This window comes from Cebus imitator, unplaced genomic scaffold (genome assembly GCF_001604975.1).
Source record: "Cebus imitator isolate Cc_AM_T3 unplaced genomic scaffold, Cebus_imitator-1.0 Scaffold339, whole genome shotgun sequence".
In the NCBI taxonomy this organism is placed as follows: Eukaryota; Metazoa; Chordata; class Mammalia; order Primates; family Cebidae; genus Cebus; species Cebus imitator.
This window is the reverse complement of record NW_016107654.1, coordinates 301000-319829: the sequence shown is the minus strand read 5'-3', so window position 1 is coordinate 319829 and position 18830 is coordinate 301000. Positions and strand designations below refer to the sequence as shown.

Here is an 18830-nt window from a genome sequence, read left to right as displayed (position 1 = left end):
AGCAATCAGACAAGAGAAAGAAAGAAAGAGCATCCAAATTGGTAAAGAGGAAGTCAAATTGTCACTGTTTGCTGATGATATGATTGTTTACATATAAAACCCTGAAGACTCCCCAGGAAGCTCCTAGAACTGACAAAAGAATTCAGCAAAGTTTCCAGATACAAAATTAATGTACACAAATCAGTAGCTCTTTTATACACTAACAGTGACCAAGCCGAGAATAAAATAAAGAACTCCACCCCTTTTACAATAGCTGCAAAACAAACAAACACAAACCAAAAAACTTAGGAATATACTTAACCAAGGAGGTGAAAGACCTCTATAATGAAAACTACAAAACACTGCTGAAAGAAATCATAGATGGCACAAACAAATGGAAACACATCCCATGCTTATGGATGGGTAGACTCAATATTGTGAAAATGAGCATAGTGCCAAAAACAGTCTACCAATTCAATGCAGTTCTCATCAGAATACCACCATCATTCCTCACACATTTGGAGGCATCACATTACCCAGCTTCAACCTATAGTATGAGGCCATGGTCATCAAAACAGCATGGTACTGGTATAAAAATAGGCACATAGATCAATGGAACAGAATAGAGAACCCAGAAATAAACCCAAATACTTACAGACAACTGAATTTTGACAGAGCAAAAAAAACATAAAGTGGGGAAAGGACATCCTATTCAACAAATGGTGCTGGGATAATTGACAAACCACATGTAGGAGAATGAAACTGAATCCTCATCTCTCACTTTATACAAAAATCAACTCAAGATGGATCGAGGACTTCTCTAAGACCTGAAACTATAAAAATTCTAGAAGATAAGAAGATAACATTGGAAAAACCTTTGTAGACATTAACTTAGGCAAGGATTTCATCACCAACGATCCAAAAGCAAATGCAACAAAAACAAGTATAAATAGCTGGGATTTAATTAAACTAAAGAAATTTTGCAGGGCAAAAGAAACAGCAGAGTTAACAGACAACCCACAGAGTGGGAAAAAAATCTTTACAATCTATGCATCTGACAAAGGACTAATATCCAGAATCTACAATGAACTCAAATGAATTAGCAAGACAAAAACGGCCCCATGAAAAAGTGGGCTAAGGACATGAATAGACAGTTCTCAAAAGAAGATAAACAAATGACAACAAACATGAAAGAATGCTGAATATCACTAATGATCTGGGAAATTCAAATCAAAACCACAATGCGATATCACCTTACTCCTGCAAGAGTGGTCGTAATAAAAAAATAAAAAATAGTAGATGTTGGCATGGATGTGGTGAACAGGGAACACTTCTACACTGCTTGGTGGGAATGTAAACTAGCACAATCAGTATGGGAAACCATGTGGAGGTTCCTTAAATAACTAAAAGTAGAACTACCATTTGATCCAGCAGTTTCGCTAGTGGGTATCTACCAAGAGGAAAATAAGTCATACAAAAAAGATACTTAAATACGCATATTTACAGCAGCACAATTTGCAATTGCAAAAATGTGGAACCAACCCAAATGCCCATCAATCAACTAGTGGATAGAGAACTGTTATATATATATATATATATATATATATATATATATATATATATATATTCGATCATTCATGTATATTCATATATACATATTCCTGTATATATGAATGATGGAATACTACTCAGCCATAAAAAGGAATGAATTAATCTCATCCAGGTCATTTGCAGTGACCTGGATGAGATTGGAGACTGTTATTCTAAGTGAAGTAATTCAGGAATGGAAAACCAAACGTCATATGTTCTCACTTATAAGTGAGAGCTAAGCTATGAGGATGCAAAGGCATAAGAATGACACAGAGGATTTTGGGGACTCGAGGAAAGGGGGGAAGAAGGTGAGAGATAAAATACTACAAATTGTGTACAGCATATACTGCTTGGGTGATGGGTACACCAAAATCTCATAAATCACCTCTAAAGAACTTACTCATGTGACCAAACACCACCTGTTCCCCAATAACCTATGGAAATAAACACTTTTTTTTTTAAAGTACCTTCTGGCCTGATTTTGGGTTCCTAGTTAGTTCCCAGCGTGGGGAACCTTTGAGTTCCAAACTTATGGAAAGGCTGCTGAAATGGTCCCAGGTTAAATAGGCAGGTCACTAAAGTGGCTGTTTCTGGATCAGTAATAGGATAATTAGTTAAAAATGGCCTCCTGTATAACATTTCATATGGGCTCATATTAATTTTCGCTCTAGGGGAATTACAGACTCTTAAGAGAGCTATGGACAGCAAGTAGACCCAAGTTTCTAATGTTTCCTGACATAGCTTAGCTAGCATCCATTTTAGAGTTTGATTAGCTCTTGCCACTTTTCTAGAGGATCAAGGTCTCCATGCTGAATATAAATAGTATTTGATTCTGAGAGCCTTACCAACCCCTTGAGTTATTTGAGAGATAAAGAACCAGCCATTATCACTTTGGAGGCTCTGAGGTAACCCAAACCAGGGAAATATTTCTTTTAAGAGGAACTTCACAACTTCATTGGCCTTCTCTATTCTGGTGTAGGGTAAGCTTCAATCTAGCCAGTAAAAGTATCTATTAGTACTAACAAAAACTTGCATCCTCTTCAGGCTGGCATTATCCTTATGGCCCTTTGGGTTTCCCTTGGTTGCTCTTTGGGCATTCAGGGCATTGCCAGTGATGGTTGCCATAATTTCAGCTTGCCATTTTTCTTTACTCTGTTCCCTTTTTCCTTCCTTCACAATTGTTATACATCATGAAGGCAATATCAAGAAACTGATTGTGATTTGTTTGTGGGCCATCTGTAGCTTTTGAAGCTTACATCTAATTTCTGGGGCAGATTGGATTAGTATATTTTTTAAAGGTTTCCTCCAGCCTGCCATGAAACATGGCTGGATTTTTCTCTTTGCCCCGTGTAACCTCCCTTACTGTATCATAAGTTACTGCCTTAGTTATTCCCTTTCTCATTCCTCCAAGGAGAGCCTCAAGAAATTTAGCCTGGTTGTTCATTCCCTTGGGTGTGTTATGGTATCAATTAGGATCAGTAATGGGGACCGTGTCATCTGCTTCCTGGTGGGCCGCCTCAAAGGTTTGTTTCTTTTCCAAGGGTTTATGATAAGTTGCTGGAATGAACTCCTCTGAGAGAACAAAAGCTAAGGTCAAAGTTTGAGACTCATCTGCAGATTTCCTGGGGTTCTCAGAATAGCTCTGGAAATTATTTTATTTTTTTATATCAGTTTTAGAGAAGTTCTATATCAGTTATACATTGTTTTATATCAGTTATAGAGAAGGGGGACTGCACTAGGACTGGCCCCTCAGCTCCTGCCACTTCCCTAAGGGGTAGCAGGGCTGGAGGGGGAATTGAATAGGTTGTTCCCCTCTAGCACTTGGCCAGTGGTTATACAGGGGTGGTTGCACTTCCCCCGAGAGCCAGGGGGCCTTTGTAAAAGGAGATCATCTACAATATCTAGTTCTGCCTTAAGACCTTCTTATCATGGCAGGTCCAGGACTTTTGCAGATTGTTGGGTTTTGGTATAGGGCCATGAGCATCTGTACATACGGGATTTCTGACAATTTACCCTGCCTTTTGCAAAATAGGTTTAATTGCAGGATGGTGTTGTAATTAAGACTTCCAATGACCACCCATTGTTCCTGGCTGTTCAGCTGATATTGGGGCCATACAGTATTATAGTAGAAAATCAGACATTTTCTCCTTAGATTGTCAGGATCCAATTGATTCCAGTGGTTGAGGATGCAGCCAAGCAGGGAATCAGGTGGAATGGATGGAGAGTTGCTCATAGTGTTCTGGAAGAGAGAAGAGGACTTTGAAAAGTGGAGGGCTTACTAGGCGAACAAAATTTTTCCTGGGCTGGCTACTTGAAGAAACTCTGGGTCTGTGTGGGGTTCCCAAGGGCATCCCCCTTTGGGACCCCATCTTAGTTTGTCAGACATATCTGACCTTAAATGGGTGCTCGCACCACTTTGGAATGGTTCCCTCCACAATCAGTGGTTCACTGTGAGTTTCCTCTTGTCCCTGGCTGCAGGCCTCAACTTCTAGCATTCTTTTTTTTTTTTTTCTGGGAGACAGTCTTGCTCTGTTGCCAGTGGCCAGGCTGGAGTGCAGTAGCATGATCTCAGCTCACTGCAACCTCCACCTCCCAGGTTCAAGCAATTCTCCTGCCTCAGCCTCCCGGGTAGCTAGGACTACAAGTGCATGCCACCACACCCAGCTAATTTTTTTTTCTTTTGTATTTTTAGTAGAGACAGGGTTTCACCATGTTGGCCAAGATGGTCTTGATCTCTTGACCTCGTGATCCTCCCACCTCGGCCTCCCAAAGTGCTGGGATTACAGGCTTGAGCCACCATGCCTTCCCAACTTTTAACATTCTTATATATTTGATAAGGCCACACTTTTCCTTTTAACTTTAGCCAATATGCACACACACACAGAATCTCTTTTACAATTAATTCTCATAAGCCTACAACTTGCTCAAACCTTTGGATTTTCCCTATATCACTTAAAACAATCCTTTAACCTTCTAAACTTAGGTAAGGTAAATTACACAACATTTCTTGCCGGAATTTATATTCCCTTTCACAAATCTTTTTCATGACGTACACAGACCATCTATGACATGCTTGGTCTTTCTGACTTGTCCTAAACATCCCTCTTTAATCTATTTATTTACTTTTATTATCATTTTTTTGAGATGGCATCTCACTCTGTCACCCAGGCTTGACTGCAGTGGCATGATCTTGGCTCACTGCAACCTCTGCCTCCCGGGTTCAAGTAATTCTCCTGCCTCAGCCTCCTGTAACTGGGCCAACAGGTGTGTTCCACTGCACCCAGCTAATCTGTTATATTTTCAGTAGAGACAGGGTTTTACCATATTGGCCAGGCTAGTTTTGAACTCCTGACCTTGTGATCTGCCCGCCTCAGCCTCCTAAAGTGCTGGGATTACAGGCATGAACCTCCACACCCAGCCACATCCCTCTGTTAAAACAACAGTCATTTTACTTTAGGAAAAGAATTTGCCATGCAAGATCCCTTTTTATATAATATAAAATCTCTTTTCTTTATAACCTTCTTTGCATAGGTATGGGGCTAAGTGAGTTTCTTTTGTCCTTAGCCAGTCAAATAAATTAAGTAAAAGAAGGGAGGTCAAAATACCGAAGAGACATTCTTATGTCTTTACCGGCTAACACTACAGGAGAATTTGGCATAAGAAAAGAGGGTTTCAGTTGCCTAAAACGTGTGAATTCCCCCTTGACAAGCTGCCACTGCCAATTGTATCACACATAGGGATCAGGGAGTATAACCAGGAAAGACAGAAAAGAGTCCTTCCCCCAATCAAAGGCTGAAGTGAAGTTACCAAGTTACACTCTGTACTAATGAAGACTTGGCCCATGACCAGCCTGATGATTAGTTGTGGGAGGAGACGAATCAGAGGTACTTTCCATTTTTCAACTGTAATGCAGTGGAAGGGGGGGCGGGTTGCAAAAGAAGTAGCCTCTGCTCTTTTGTTACTTGGGTGTGGAGAGGTGGGGTTTTCCTTTTGATTCAGTTCTAGGAGGTCCGCACACATTCACCTTAGGTTCCCTGCCTCCAGACCCTATTCTCCTGCCTCAATAGTACTGTACTTTTTGCTTCATCTGTCAAACATAATTTAGAAAACTCAAGAGGAGAAAGAAATCTCGTTATCTGTATTTTTACTATTTCCATTTTTCTCTCTTCCTTTCCAATAGTCAGTGATCCATTTTTTATTCATTTCTTTTCTGTTTAGAGACTTTTTATTTTTGAAGGAGTCTCACTATGTCTCCCAGGCTGGAGTTCAGTGGTGCGATCTTGGCTCCCTGCAACCTCTGGCTCCCAGGTTCAAATGATTCTCCTGCCGCAGGCTCCCCAGTAGCTGGGATTACAGGTGCACACCATCATGCCTCAATAACTTTTGTAATTTTAGCAGAGATGGGGTTTCATCATGTTGGCCAGGCTGACCTCAAACTTCTGACCTCAGATGATCCACCCACCTTGGCCTCCCAATGTGCTGGAATTAGAGGCGTGAGTCACCACGCCTGGCCAAGAACTTTCATTATTCATTTTTTCTTAAGAGAGTTCCTCTGGTGACAAATTCTCCTAGTTTCCCTAGCTTTTCATTTGCAAATGTCTTAATTTCCCAAATGATATTTTTGGTGGGTATAGGTGTCTGGGTTGACAGTTCTTTTCTTTCAACACCTGAAAAATATTGCGCCACTTCCTTCTGGCCTCCATGGTTTCTGATGAGAAATCATTTGAATTGTTTAACCCCTATAGGTAAGGTATCATTTTTTTCTCTGCTGCATTCTAGATTTTTTTTTTTTGTCTTCAGTTTTCAGAAGTTTGTCTATAATGTGTTTGTCTGGGGTTTGCTGAGCTTCTTGAATCTGTAGGTTTGTGTCTCTTGCCAAAGTTAAGAAGTTTTACCTCCCTCCCTCCCTCCCTTCTTTTTTTCTTTCTTCTTTCTTTCTATTGCAGTCTTGCTCTGTCATCTAGGCTGGATTGCAGTGGCGAGATCTCGGCTCACTGCAACCTCTGCCTCCCAGGCTCAAGTGATTTTCCTGCCTCAGGCTCCCAAGTAGCTGGGATTATGGCATTCACCACTATGCCTGGCTAATTTTTGTATTTTTAGTAGCGACTGGGTTTTGCCATGCTGCCCAGGCCAGTCTTGAACTCCTGACCTCAGGTGATCTGCCTGCCTTGGCCTCCCAGAGTGTTGGGATCATGGATGTGAGCCACTGTGTCTGGCTGTATTTCTTTCCTTCTTTCTTTTTTTTTTAGTCGAGATGGAGTCTTGCTCTATGGCCAGGTGGGAGTACAGTGGCACCATCCTGGCTCACTCCAACTTCTGTTTTCTGGTTTCAAGAAAATCTCCTGCCTCAGCCTCCTGAGTAGCTGGGACTACAGGCACGCGCCACCACACGTGACTAATTTTTTGTATTTTTAGTAGAGACGGTTTCACCATGTTGGCAAGGATGGTCTCGATCTCTTGACCTCATGATCCACCCGCCACAGCCTCTGAAAGTGCTGGGATTACAGGCGTGAGCCACTGCACTCGGCTTCTGGTTTTTTTTTTGAGATGGAGTCTTCTTGCTCTGTAGTCCAGGCTGGAGTGCAGTGGCATGATCTCAGCTCACTGCAACCTCAGCCTCTCCTGGGCCCTGGTTCAAGCAGCTCTCCTACCTCAGCCTCCCAAGTAGCTGGGATTACAGGCACAAGCCACCATTCCCAGCTAATTTTTGTATTTTTTATTATAGATGGGGTTTCACTATGTTGCCCAGTCTGGTCTTGAACTCCTGACCTTGTGATCTGCCCATCTCAGCCTCCCAAAGTGCTGAGATTACAGGCATGAGCCACCGTGCCCAGCCGGCTGTATTTCTTCAAATACTTTCAGCCTCGTCCTTTTTCACCTGTCTTGGGTACTCTGATGACGTGAATGTTAGTTCTTTTGTTGTAGTCCCGTGGGTTTTTGAGGCTCAGTTTTCTTTCAAGAATGGATAATTCTATTGTTCTTCTCTTACTGTTCACTGATTCCTTCCACATCCCCTCCATTCTTTTGTTACGCATTTTCATTGAGATTTTTGATTGTTTTAATTTTTTAGCTCTAAGTTTTTCCTTTGGTTCTGTAATCCAAAAAGTATCAGAGACAATTCTCAATCAATTTAGAATTTTATTTTGCCAAGGTTAAGGACATGCCCAGAATAGAAAAAAAACAAAACAAAACAGCAAATACATTTTTTTTGGAGAAAGGTGTTTGGTGTGTATGTGGTGTGTGTGTAGTGTGTGTGTGCTGTGGGTGGTGTCTGGTGTTTTTGCTGTGTATGTGGTGTGTGGGGTGTGTGTGTGGTCTGCACAGAGGTGTGGTGTGCATGTGTGTGTTTGGTGTGTCTGTGGTATATGTGGGTGTGTGGTGTGAGCCTGTATCTCACTCATACTTACGGCATGTGTCTGGTGTATGTGTGGTGTGTGCCTGTATCTGGTAGATGTGGGGTGTGTGTGTGGTGTGCCTGGTGTGTGTGTGTGATGTGTGTACTGTGTGTGTGATGTGTGTACTGTGTGTGATGTATGCATGTGTATGTGGTGTGTCTGGTGTGTGTGGTGTGCATGCGTCTGGTGTGTAGTGTGTGTGTGGTGTGTGTAGTTTGTGTGGTGTGTGCCTGTTTCTGGTACGCGTGTTGTGTGTGTGTGGTGTGTGCACTTGTGTCCAGCATGTGTATTTGGTGTATTTAACTCTAGTGTGTGTGGTGTGTGTCTGGTGTATGTGGGGTGTGTGTGTGTGTGTGTGTGTGTGTGTGTGTGGTGTGTCTGGTGTGTGTGGCATGCATGTGGTATGTGTCTGGTGTGTGGTGTTGTGTGTGTGTGGTGTGTCGTGTGTGCGTGTGGAGCACTTGGGATGTGTATGCTTGTGTGTGCTGTGTGTGTGTCTGATGTGTGTGGTGCATGTGTGTCTGATGTGTGGGATGTGTGCGTGTATGCATCTGTTACGTGTGGTATATGTGTCTGGTGTGTGTGGTGTGCATGTGTTTGTGGTGTGTGTGTGTGGTCTGTGTGGGGATGGGGCGGTGTGCATATGCTGTGTGTGCAGTGCATGTGTGTGCGTGGAGTTTGTGTGCTTGTGTGTCCAGTGTGTGTGGTGTATCTGTGTCTGATGTGCGGGGTGTGTGTGTGTGTGTGTGTGTGGTGTGTGGTATGCATGTATGTGGTATGTGTGGTATATGCATGTGTGTGGTGTGTGCTCTTGTGTGTTGTGTGTGTTGTGTATGTGTCTAGTGCGTATGGTGTGCATGTAGTGTGCACAGTGTGTGTGTGTGTGTGTGGTGTGTGTGTGTGTGGTATGTGCACTTATGTGTCCAGTGTGTATGTGTGGTGTATGTGTGTCTGGTATGTGTGGTGTGCATGTGTGTGCGGTATATGCATGTGTGTTGTGTGTGGTGTGTGTGTCTGTGTTTGTAGAGAGGGAGATTTATCATGATTAATTGGCTGGTGTGATCACAGAGGCTGGCACATCCACGTCTGTGGTTCTGACTGGCGGGCTTGGGTACCATCTGCACATGGGAGAGCTGATGGTGCAGTTCCTGATGCCAGTGGCCCGCAGAGGTGAAATCCAGAGGAACCTGCTGGAGACTCTTCCCTTACCCAGGGGAGGGTTGGTTTTTAATGTGGATTGAATGAGGCCCACCCACATTACGGAGAGCAGTGGTCTTTACTCTGTTGATTAAAGCAATAACCTTATCTCAAAGCACCCTTGCAGAAGTTTCTGCAAGGTACTATCAAGTGCACCTGACCAAGCATCTGAGTATCCTGTGGCCCAGCTATGTTGACACAAAATTAACTGTCATAGCATTTAAGAAATGTATGCTTTTCCTGGTTCTTAGTATGATGAGTGAGTTTCAGTTGAAAACTGGCCATTTTTGGCCTTAGGGCTCAGGACCTTGGATCTGGGTTAAGCATTCTGTGTTAGCTGTGAGGGAAGGAGTGCTGCTGTCTTGCAGTTAACGGCAGAAGTCCAGGTTCCCTGATCGGCCTCTGTTGACGTATGGTGGAGCGTTCTCCTTACTGCTGGGCAGGGACGGCAGGTCTGGCACCCCACCATGCCTAGAGGGAACTTTCCTGGCTGGCAGGCTTAGAGGTGCCTTGTTCTTGTTCTCCACGTGGTTTCTGGACACTGTGTGTGTGTGGGTGGCTTCACGACTGCTGGATGGTGGTGAAAGTCCTGACTCCACAAAGCCCTCTGATAGCTCCCTAGCAGCAGGGGGTGCCCCTACTGCCTGTGTAAATGGAAGTCGAGGTGTCCCATGTGGTCTTCACTGGTACCGCAGAGGTGGGCTGGGGCTGGGAGGCCGTGATAACCACTGCTGAGGAGGAAGGTCCCACCTCCTACTTGGCTTTCTCATTGCAGTCTAGGTGCTCTTCTGGGACTTTGCTGGAAGGGAGGGATGGAGGTGGAGCCTGTAGTGTGTGGAGAGTCATGTCGTTGTCTGAGAGCCCCCTGTCCTGCTAGGCTGCCTTGGTTAGGGAGAGCTGGCTTTTGCTGGTGCTTTTTTTTGTTGTCTGTGTCCCTTGGGCATTTCCAAGTTTTAGGCTTCTTCATATCCAAATGTGGGATATAGGAGGCGAGAAGAAAACCCAGGAAATGCACCTTATATCCTGGGGTCCTAGCTAGTCTGCCCTGTTTTCTCCACCTTTCAGATTCATCGTCTGTTTGCTTTATGACTAATTTTCAGAATGTTAATTGCACATAGTAGGAGTAAGGGAGTAACAGGGCAGAGTATGTCTGCTCCATCTTCCCAGACATGGAAGTCCTGTTTTTTAAGATAAGAGAAATTAGAGCCACTTGGCTACTGATGGGAACGCTCTGTTGAAGAGGGTAATTGCGGGAGCCAAGTACTTGAGCAGGTGAGAGGGGCTGAGACTGCAGCAGTGACATCTCTCCTTTTTCTCAAGAAGGGAGGGCAGGTTTGTGGGTATGTTGCAGAAAGTTGGTAGCTTTGGTGGCCGCCCAGTCCACAGCTCTTGAGTTGCATGTGGGTCTGCACAGAGGTGTGGTCAGGGAACGTGAACTGCAGTTAGAGCTGGGATTCTGAATGTTGATTCTGGGTTCGGGTCCAGGAATCTCAGGGGCCAGCCTGGAATCGGTGTCTGAGGGTCAGGAACCATGAGTGTCAGTCCATGCAGCGGTGGAGGCTGCAAATCTGCCAGGCTGGCAGACACTAGGGGGCAGAGTGCCAACAGCAGCACCTGGAGATCAGCACCTGCTGCAGGGCAATGCCCTGACTGTCCTCCTGCCTCTATCTTGGTGGGGCCCCGCCCATGTCTTGTGAGCTGCCTCCCTCCACACCCTCCACCACCCTGGCTTCTCTCCAGCACCAGACTTGCACAGAGAAAGAGGTTCTCCCCCCCTTAGCTAAGTCCCCTGGGAATGCATAAAAACAAAACAACTATGGAATTAAATTGGGTTCAGAGGAGCCCACCCTTTTGTGAGCCATGCTATAAAAAGCAAAAGATCTGGGAAAGATGGCCCCTCTTTGCGTTCAGCTATTCAGATCACGCCTGAATGCCGGGTGCAGTCTCAGGCCAGGCATGTGGTGAAATGGAAAATGCAGATGGGCCCACTGTTGTCTCTCAGCTGCGGGAGCTGCTGCAGACAGGTCTGATGTGGACTTGGGCCTATGGGCTCCTTTCAGGAGGACATGGCTTTTGAGCTGCCCAGAGATGCCTGGTAGCCAGGGAGGTGCCTGGCAGAGGTTGGGTGAGTGCCACCTTGGGGCATCCACACCGCCTTGGCTCACTGGGCCTGCTGCCTGGCTTTTGAATGTTTCCAGGCAGTGCCTGGCAGCACTAAGCGTCTCTGGTCCTCTGGGAGCCGCAGTCTAGAGAGAGCTCTGCCGGCAAGGGCACGTCTGTCTGTGGGTGCTGCCTGGACTCCAGCCCCATGCCTGAACTTTCCCCTGACTGGTCTCCCCACTGCCTGGACCCTACCACGTGTCTGCTTCTGTGAAGGAGGCCTGATGGAGGGCAGCGCGCTTCTGTGGCTGGGACTGTGTGTCTTCTCTCTGTCCTTCTTCATCTCCCTCTCCTTGCTTCCAGACAAACGACGCGGCCGGCAACACCTGGAACTGGCTCTACTTCATCCCTCTCATCATCATCGGCTCCTTCTTCATGCTCAACCTGGTGCTGGGAGTTCTCTCGGGGTGAGAGACCATGTGGGGCATGTGCAGGTGCCCTCTGTGTTCTCAGCTGAGGGGTCAACAGGGCACATGTGACACTTGGGGTGAGGGGGGCTGGCCCATTGATGCTGTCTGTGGTGGTTGCTCCTGGTGTTCTGGGTTCTGGTAGCCCTTCCTTTGTGCCACCATCCTAGCCTGCCCTTGACCAGCCTTTCCTTGGTCTCTGCAATGGGGAGCAGCTGCCATTGCACTCATTTGGGTAGACAGGAGGTGTGGTCAGTGATGGGAGGTGTGGTGGTCTGGGTAGATGGGAGGTGTGGCCTGTCATGGGAGGTGTGGTCTTGATGGGAGGTGTGGACTGGGTAGATGGAGGTGTGATCTGGGTAGATGGAGGTGTGGTCTGTCATGGTAGGTTGGTCTGGGCGGATAGGAGGGGTAGTCTGTGATGGGAGATGTGGTCTGGGTAGATGGGAGGTGTGGTCTGTGGGTAGAGGGGAGGTGTGGTCTGGGTAGATGGGAGGTGTGGTCTGGGTAGGTGGAGGTGTGGTCTATGGGTAGTTGGGAGGTGTGGTCCGGGTAGATGGGAGGTGTGGTCTGTGGGTAGAGGGGAGGTGTGGTCTGGGTAGANGGTAGATGGGAGGTGTGGTCTGGGTAGCTGGAGGTGTGGTCTGTGGGTAGGGGGAGGTGTGGTCTGTGGGTAGAGGGGAGGTGTGGTCTGGGTAGGTGGGAGGTGTGGTCTGTGGGTAGAGGGGAGGTGTGGTCTGGGTAGGTGGGAGGTGTGGTCTGTGGGTAGATGGGAGGTGTGGTCTGTGGGTAGATGGGAGGTGTGGTCTGTGGGTAGATGGGAGGTGTGGTCTTGGTAGATGGGAGGTGTGGTCTGTGGGCAGTGGGGAGGTGTGGTCTTGGCAGTTGGGAGGTGTGGTCTGGGTAGGTGAAGGTGTGGTCTATGGGTAGTTGGGAGGTGTGGTCTGGGTAGGTGGAGGTGTGGTCTATGGGTAGTTGGGAGGCAGCCTGCTCAGGGCTTCCTGCAGTGCCTCCCTCTGAGGAATGTGAAGAACAGCCTGGAGGGGCTGGAGGGGAGGCCCAAGGCAGGGCCTGTGTGGTCTTTCCACCTCCTTCCCACTGTGAACATTCCAGCTTCTGGGAAGAATGGCATATGTGATAGTCTCCTAGTCAGTCCAGCTGAGTCCCCCCTCAGGCCCACAGGCCCAGCAGAGAGCCCCCAAGCCAGGAGCCAGCACCCATGATGTAGGCCCTGCACCCCAGGGTGGCAGTGGTGAGAGGCCGCCTTGACTGCTGTGCTGGGAAAATGCACTCTGTGGGAAAAGCTACGGCTCTGCCATTTCTGGGCAAGAACTGCAGGGGGGCCAGCTTGGGGCCAGTTTGGCCTCTCTCCATTCCCATAGCTCCCATCCTCACAGCATCCCAGAGAAGCAGAACAGGTGGTCCCTGTCCTGCCCTTTTTCACCCAGCGAGGACAAGCTCAGGGAAGGCCAGCCTTGCTGCTGGCCACTGTGTGAGAAGCAGTTGCTCTGTGGAGGGCTGTACTGCTGGGGGGGTTGCTGCTGGTAGCTCTCAAATCCATTCAAGCAAGATGCCGTTGCCCTTCCCCTGTGCCCCAGGTCCTCTTGTTTTCAGGGCATGGCCACAGGGGCTGGCCTGGGTGGGAAGGCCGTAGTGCACCCTGCTTTCATGTAGATTTGGGACTTTGGATGCCCAGATGGGAGGGTGCACCTGGACAGGCACGGTCACCTTGCACTGCCTGGGCTGTAGCAGCTCAGTGTCTAGTGGACACTAGCCCTGCACCTGCACCTGGAGTCAGTCCTGATCAGAGCCAGAGACTGTTGCACCAGGGCTGTGGGTACTGGGAGTCACGCCTGCCACACCCACTCCACCAAGAAGCGTGCATGTGTGTGTGTGTGTGTGTGAGAGAGAGAGAGAGAGAGAGAGCGTGCTTGCTTCTGGCACTGTGAGCCTTAGAGCTTGGCCAGGAGGCTGGGGCTGGGGTGGGGGTGCTGGGCTGGAAGGGGGAATGTTCTCTGCTGGTCACCATGGATGGTTGTGAAGGCTCAGGTGGGGCTGAGGTAGGATGTTGGGGGCTGATGACAGAAGGTCTTCTCTCCTGCTCATCGTGAGCCTCAAAGGCTTGGCTGAGGAGGCTACATGGTGTGGACGCTGTGGTATTTTCCTTCCTCCTCTGGCCTGCCCTGACCCATTCCCTTCTTCCCTGTCCCTGTCTGTCTTTCCTCCTTCCCACAGATGCTTTGCATCTGAACCAACAGAGGAAGCAACGCGAATATTCTCCTCTGGAGAATTCTTGTCAGGAGCTCTCTGGAAGACAGCAGATCACAGAGCCTGGCACGGGGTGGGGAGGGAGGAGGTGCAAACCTACGTTGCTGTAAGCAGGGGCTGTGAAATCATCCCTGCCCTCTAGAAATGCCCATCTGGGGACCAAGGCACTGTCCCTGACTACCAAAGGAGTCTGAGGACAGAGGGCCACCTGGGCTGCTCATGGAGGCTCTCTGGGTGCACAGGGAGCTGCATGGTGCTCCAGAGTGCTCAGGTTAGAAGAGGCTGGGGTGACAGGGGCCTGCCAGAAGCACAGCCTGCAGCCCGACTCCTGTCCCAGCCTTTCCCTGATCCACTTTGTCTTTGGGGCCGTACACATGTAGGGCTTACACTCACCTGATCTTGCTTTTCTGGCCTCTGCATGGTAGGGAGTTTGCCAAGGAGCGAGAGAGGGTGGAGAACCGCCGCGCCTTCCTGAAGCTGCGCCGGCAGCAGCAGATCGAGCGAGAGCTCAACGGGTACCTGGAGTGGATCTTCAAGGCGGGTGAGGGCCCGTGGGAGCCACTGTACTCCTGGCTGGCCACTGTAGGTTCTCCCCAGTTCTGCTCTGCTGCCAGCTGGGGTGCCCCGGCTGTTGGGTAGAACCTGAAGGGACTTTGTAATGAGCAGAGTGAGAAGGGGTTTCTCTCTAGCTCACCCAGGCAGCCATATAGCCCTGAGGACAGTGGCCTTTTAAATGGAGGACTCTGCAACGGCCCAGCCTAAGGCTGATCTCTCCCCATTAGTCTCAGCTAAGTACCTTCTGTGCCCTGACTCTGGGCTCTGTCAAGCCTGGACTCCCTCCTCTCGCCCCAGGCCCGCACTCTTTCCTCCACGTGGGGTACCCACTTCCACCTCCTGATGTTTCCCAAGTGCCTTGTCAGGGATGAACTCGCCTGTGGTGCATCTGTTCTCAGGGAGGCTATGTGTGGGTAGGGATGGGCAGACACAAGGCGGCTGAGTCTTCTTCACAGGGCACCATCTTTCCTAGGAGAAAAAGCTCAGCTGTGGGCCTTGCTGGCTTCTGGAAGCGTAAGAGCTGAGAAGGTGGTCAGGTGCAGTGGCTCACGCCTGTAATCCCAGCACTTTGGGAGGCCAAGGTGGGCAGATTACCTGAGGTCAGGAGTTCAAGACCAGCCTGGCCAACATGGTGAAACCCCACCTCTACTAAAAATACAAACATTAGCCTGATGTGGTGGCTGGCACCTATAATCCCAGCTATTCAGGAGGCTGAGGCAGGAGAATGGCTTGAATCCAGAAGGTGGAGGTTGCAGTGAGCTGAGATACACTCCAGCCTGGGTGACAGAGTGAGACTCCTTCTCGAAAAGAAAAAAAAAGCTGAGAAGGCAGGGACTTCCAGACAGAGACGTGCCCCTGTTCCCGGGCATTCCTGGGGACAGGAGGGCTCTGACCAGGCTATGTTCCCCTCGCAGAGGAAGTCATGCTGGCCGAGGAGGACAGGAACGCAGAGGAGAAGTCCCCTTTGGACGGTAGGTGGCACTCGCTGACACTCCTGTGTGGCTGAGAGGTCTGGTGGCCACGTCTGGGGTGACGCGTGCACGCTTGCATGTTTCACGTGAGATGCTCTCTGCAATGCCAGGCACCCGCACAGCCATCACATGAACACAGACGTTCTGACCATGGTGTCTGACCCTGGGCACCTGACACAGGCCTACACTGCAGGTTCAAACCAAGCTGTGTCTGTCCCCAGGGCTTGGGGTGCTGCTGCTCCCAGAGGCCATGGGAAGGCTCATGGCCCAACCTGGGATCACGAGAGGGAGCCCGGGCCCCATTGCTGGGGTTGCTGGCACTGGTTGCCAGCATAGCTGCAGCAGCCAAAGGCTACCCTCTCTGCACACCCATCACTCAGATCACGGCCAGATAGCATGGCCACACCTGCAGTGATCTCAGCGGTCCCCATGCCTGTGGCTTTGAGCAGGTCTGCGGTGTCTCCCTTGTAGTCCCAGTCTTGCCCTGGGTGGACTTTTCCTGGTCTCCCTTGTGGCCAGGCCTCCCCACTGGCCTTGTTTTAGAAGGAAGGGAAAGCAGGGGCCCCCTCACCCTTAAATTTTTTTGTCCCTTCAGCTCTGAGGACTCAGAGGGACCCAAGGGGTCCTGGAATCGTCCAGCCTCAGCTTTAGCCCCAGTTCCAGAACAGGAGCTCAGGAGAGGTTGCCGGTCCCAGGGGGAGGGTGATCCCATGCCCCACTGAGGCGGCCCAAGGGCTGCAGCTCAGGTGGTTTCTCCCACCATTTGTTTAAAGCAGTGCTGAAGAGAGCAGCCACCAAGAAGAGCAGAAATGACCTGATCCACGCAGAGGAGGGGGAGGACCGGTTTGCAGATCTATGTGCTGTTGGTGAGTCTCAGGGTGTCCCTCAGCTCTGCCAGCCTTGAGCTGGACATGGAGTGCGTGCTCTGCTTCCTTGCCACCCAGTCACTGCTGGAGGCCCCTTCTTACCCAATCGCCTGCTGGCTCCTTTCAGACAGTTCGCTGCTCCTAGCTCTGTGACCGTCATGTGGACATGGGTCCCTTAGCCATATCCCAAGGCTGGAGAACTCTATAGGGCTACCTCTCTCCTCAGCCCCTGTTTTTCACTTTCTGGACCTGCTGCCTCTGAGGCGCTAGCTTCACCCGCTAGCTCTCAAACAGTACAAGGAACATTCTGGTTAATTTATCCAACAGAGCTGTGTCAGCTCCCTTCCTGTCTGGTACCAGACTCTGGTTCCAGAAGTGCCTGAGCATTGCTTCATTTTGAGACACAGTCAGATCCAACCTGGATCTGACTTGCTGTACAGCAGTCTGTGAGTGGACCAGATTTAGAAGATGTTTTCCATTATATTGTTACCTGTCTGAGACAGAACTCTTTAATAAAACAGGAAGTAACACACACACTCACACCTACACACACAGCCACACACTCATACACACTTAGACTGGACCTTTTCTGTCCTCACCCAGCACTAGGGATCCCCTGTTAACTATTGGAATGTACCCTTCCCTATTTCTCCATGCTCATCTCAGATACACACACACTCACAGTCACACTCATGCATCCACCCAAAAATGATTTCATACAAACTTGTCTCACCAATACCTTTTCTAATCTGCTCCTAATCAGTTTGTCTGATTCTAGCCCCGTCTTGTCCAGGGCTGCTTGGTGTTGCTGACATGGTCACTGGAGTTATTCAGTTGCTTGTCTGCTGATGGCCGTTCATTTCTAGTGCTTTTATCTCACTATGGAAAATACTGCCCCAGGACTTTGTGAATGGCCGTCCTTCCTCATTAGTGCTTTTCTCTGTGAGGCAGATTCCTGGGAGCAGAAGCTGAGGGTGAGGGTGTGGTACCATTCAGAGTTCTGTGCAACCCCACATGCCATCCACAGTATAGACAGAACTTCGCCCTCATCCAGAGCTGTGTGGTGGCTCCTTTTGAATTTTTCCAGTTTGAGGCCAATTTGATGAGTGTAGAATAATATTTCATTGGCACTACAATTTTCCTTTCTCCTACTGTCCATGGTGCTGGCCCTCTTTCTAAATGTTTGTTCCCCTTCTGGACTTGGCCTTTGGTGACTTCTATATGCTGTACAGTTTTCTATTGGGTTTATTTGTGAATTGTTTTGTATTTATTTTGTCAATAGTAAGAGACCAATGGGCTGGGCACAGTGGCTCATGCCTGTAATCACAGCACTTTGGGAGGCCGAGGCAGGAGGATCACCTGAGGTCAGGAGTTCGAGACCAGCCTGGCTAACGTGGTGAAACCCCATCTCTACTAAAAATACAAAATTAGCTGGGCCTGGTGTTGCATGCCTGTAATCCAGCTACTTGGGAGGCTGACTCAGGAGAATCGTTTGTACCCGGGAGCCGAGGTCACACCTGCACTACAGCCTGGGCGGCAAGAGCGAAACTCCAAAAAAAAAAGACCAATGTATATTACAGAGCTGAATGTTTTATCGTCTTATAATCTTATTTATCTAAGTGTTTTTGACATGGAAATTTCACTCTTGGTGCCCAGGCCGGAGTGCAACGGGGAGATCTCGGCTCACCGCCACCTCCGCCTCCCAGGTTCAGGCCATTCTCCTGCCTCAGCCTCCTGAGTAGCCGGGACTACAGGCGCGTGCCAGCACGCCTGGCTAAATTTCTGCGTTTTTAGGAGAGACGGGGTTTCACCGTGTTGGCCAGGGTGGTCTCAAACTCCTGACCTCAGGCGATCGTCCCGCCTCAGCCCCCCAGAGATGACAGGTGCGAGCCACCGCGCCTGGTCCGTCTTATAATTTTAAACAATGACATGAGTGTGGGAGCCAAATAGTTTCCTTCCGTGGCTATTTTACGTAGAGTTTTTATTCTGATTTTGTGAAATGAATTGAGTTAAAACGTCGTTATGGTTTGCAATCAGTTAAACGCCCCTGGAGTCATCTGACCTTTCACAGAGGAGGGAAACTGAATAGACACAACCCAGAAACAGACAGAACCGGGACTCGGAGCCGTGCGGCGGCCGGCGGTCCGGGTGCGGCCCCGGCGCTGCGATTCCTAGGGCCGCCCGTGGGCGCCGGGCCGCCGTCCGCAGGTGTCTGTCCGGCGCCGGGACCGCAGCGCTGGGGCCGCCATCACCAAGGCCCTGCGGCGCCGGCGTTTCCGTCCAGGGGCCTCCGACCACCGCCGAGCAGGCGAGGAAAGGCTGCGGGGCCGCAGCGCGCCGGGCCCGCGTGCGGGAGGGAGGTCGGACCGGAAGGGCCCGCGTGCGGGAGGGAGGTCGGACCGGAAGGGCCCGCGTGCGGGAGGGAGGTCGGACCGGAAGGGC

General features: G+C 49.4%; 1 protein-coding gene across 19 annotated transcripts in view; it reads left to right on the top strand.

The window, feature by feature from the left end:
- The window catches only part of CACNA1B (calcium voltage-gated channel subunit alpha1 B), a 235782-nt gene that overhangs the window by 50185 nt on the left and 166767 nt on the right, over positions 1–18830 (top strand). For 12 of the 19 annotated variants that reach the window (XR_005196468.1, XR_005196467.1, XM_017505590.2 and 9 more), the window contains exons 7-10: positions 11625–11728; positions 14422–14537; positions 15466–15522; positions 16296–16388. Coding sequence is in view for 17 of the 19 variants with exons in the window: in XM_017505590.2 (XP_017361079.1) it covers positions 11625–11728; positions 14422–14537; positions 15466–15522; positions 16296–16388 (370 nt within the window). In the remaining 2 variants the exon portion in view is untranslated. The remainder of the gene's footprint in view (positions 1–11624; positions 11729–14421; positions 14538–15465; positions 15523–16295; positions 16389–18830) is intronic. The other 7 variants (XM_037730270.1, XM_017505589.2, XM_037730262.1 and 4 more) reach the window with 1 other exon arrangement.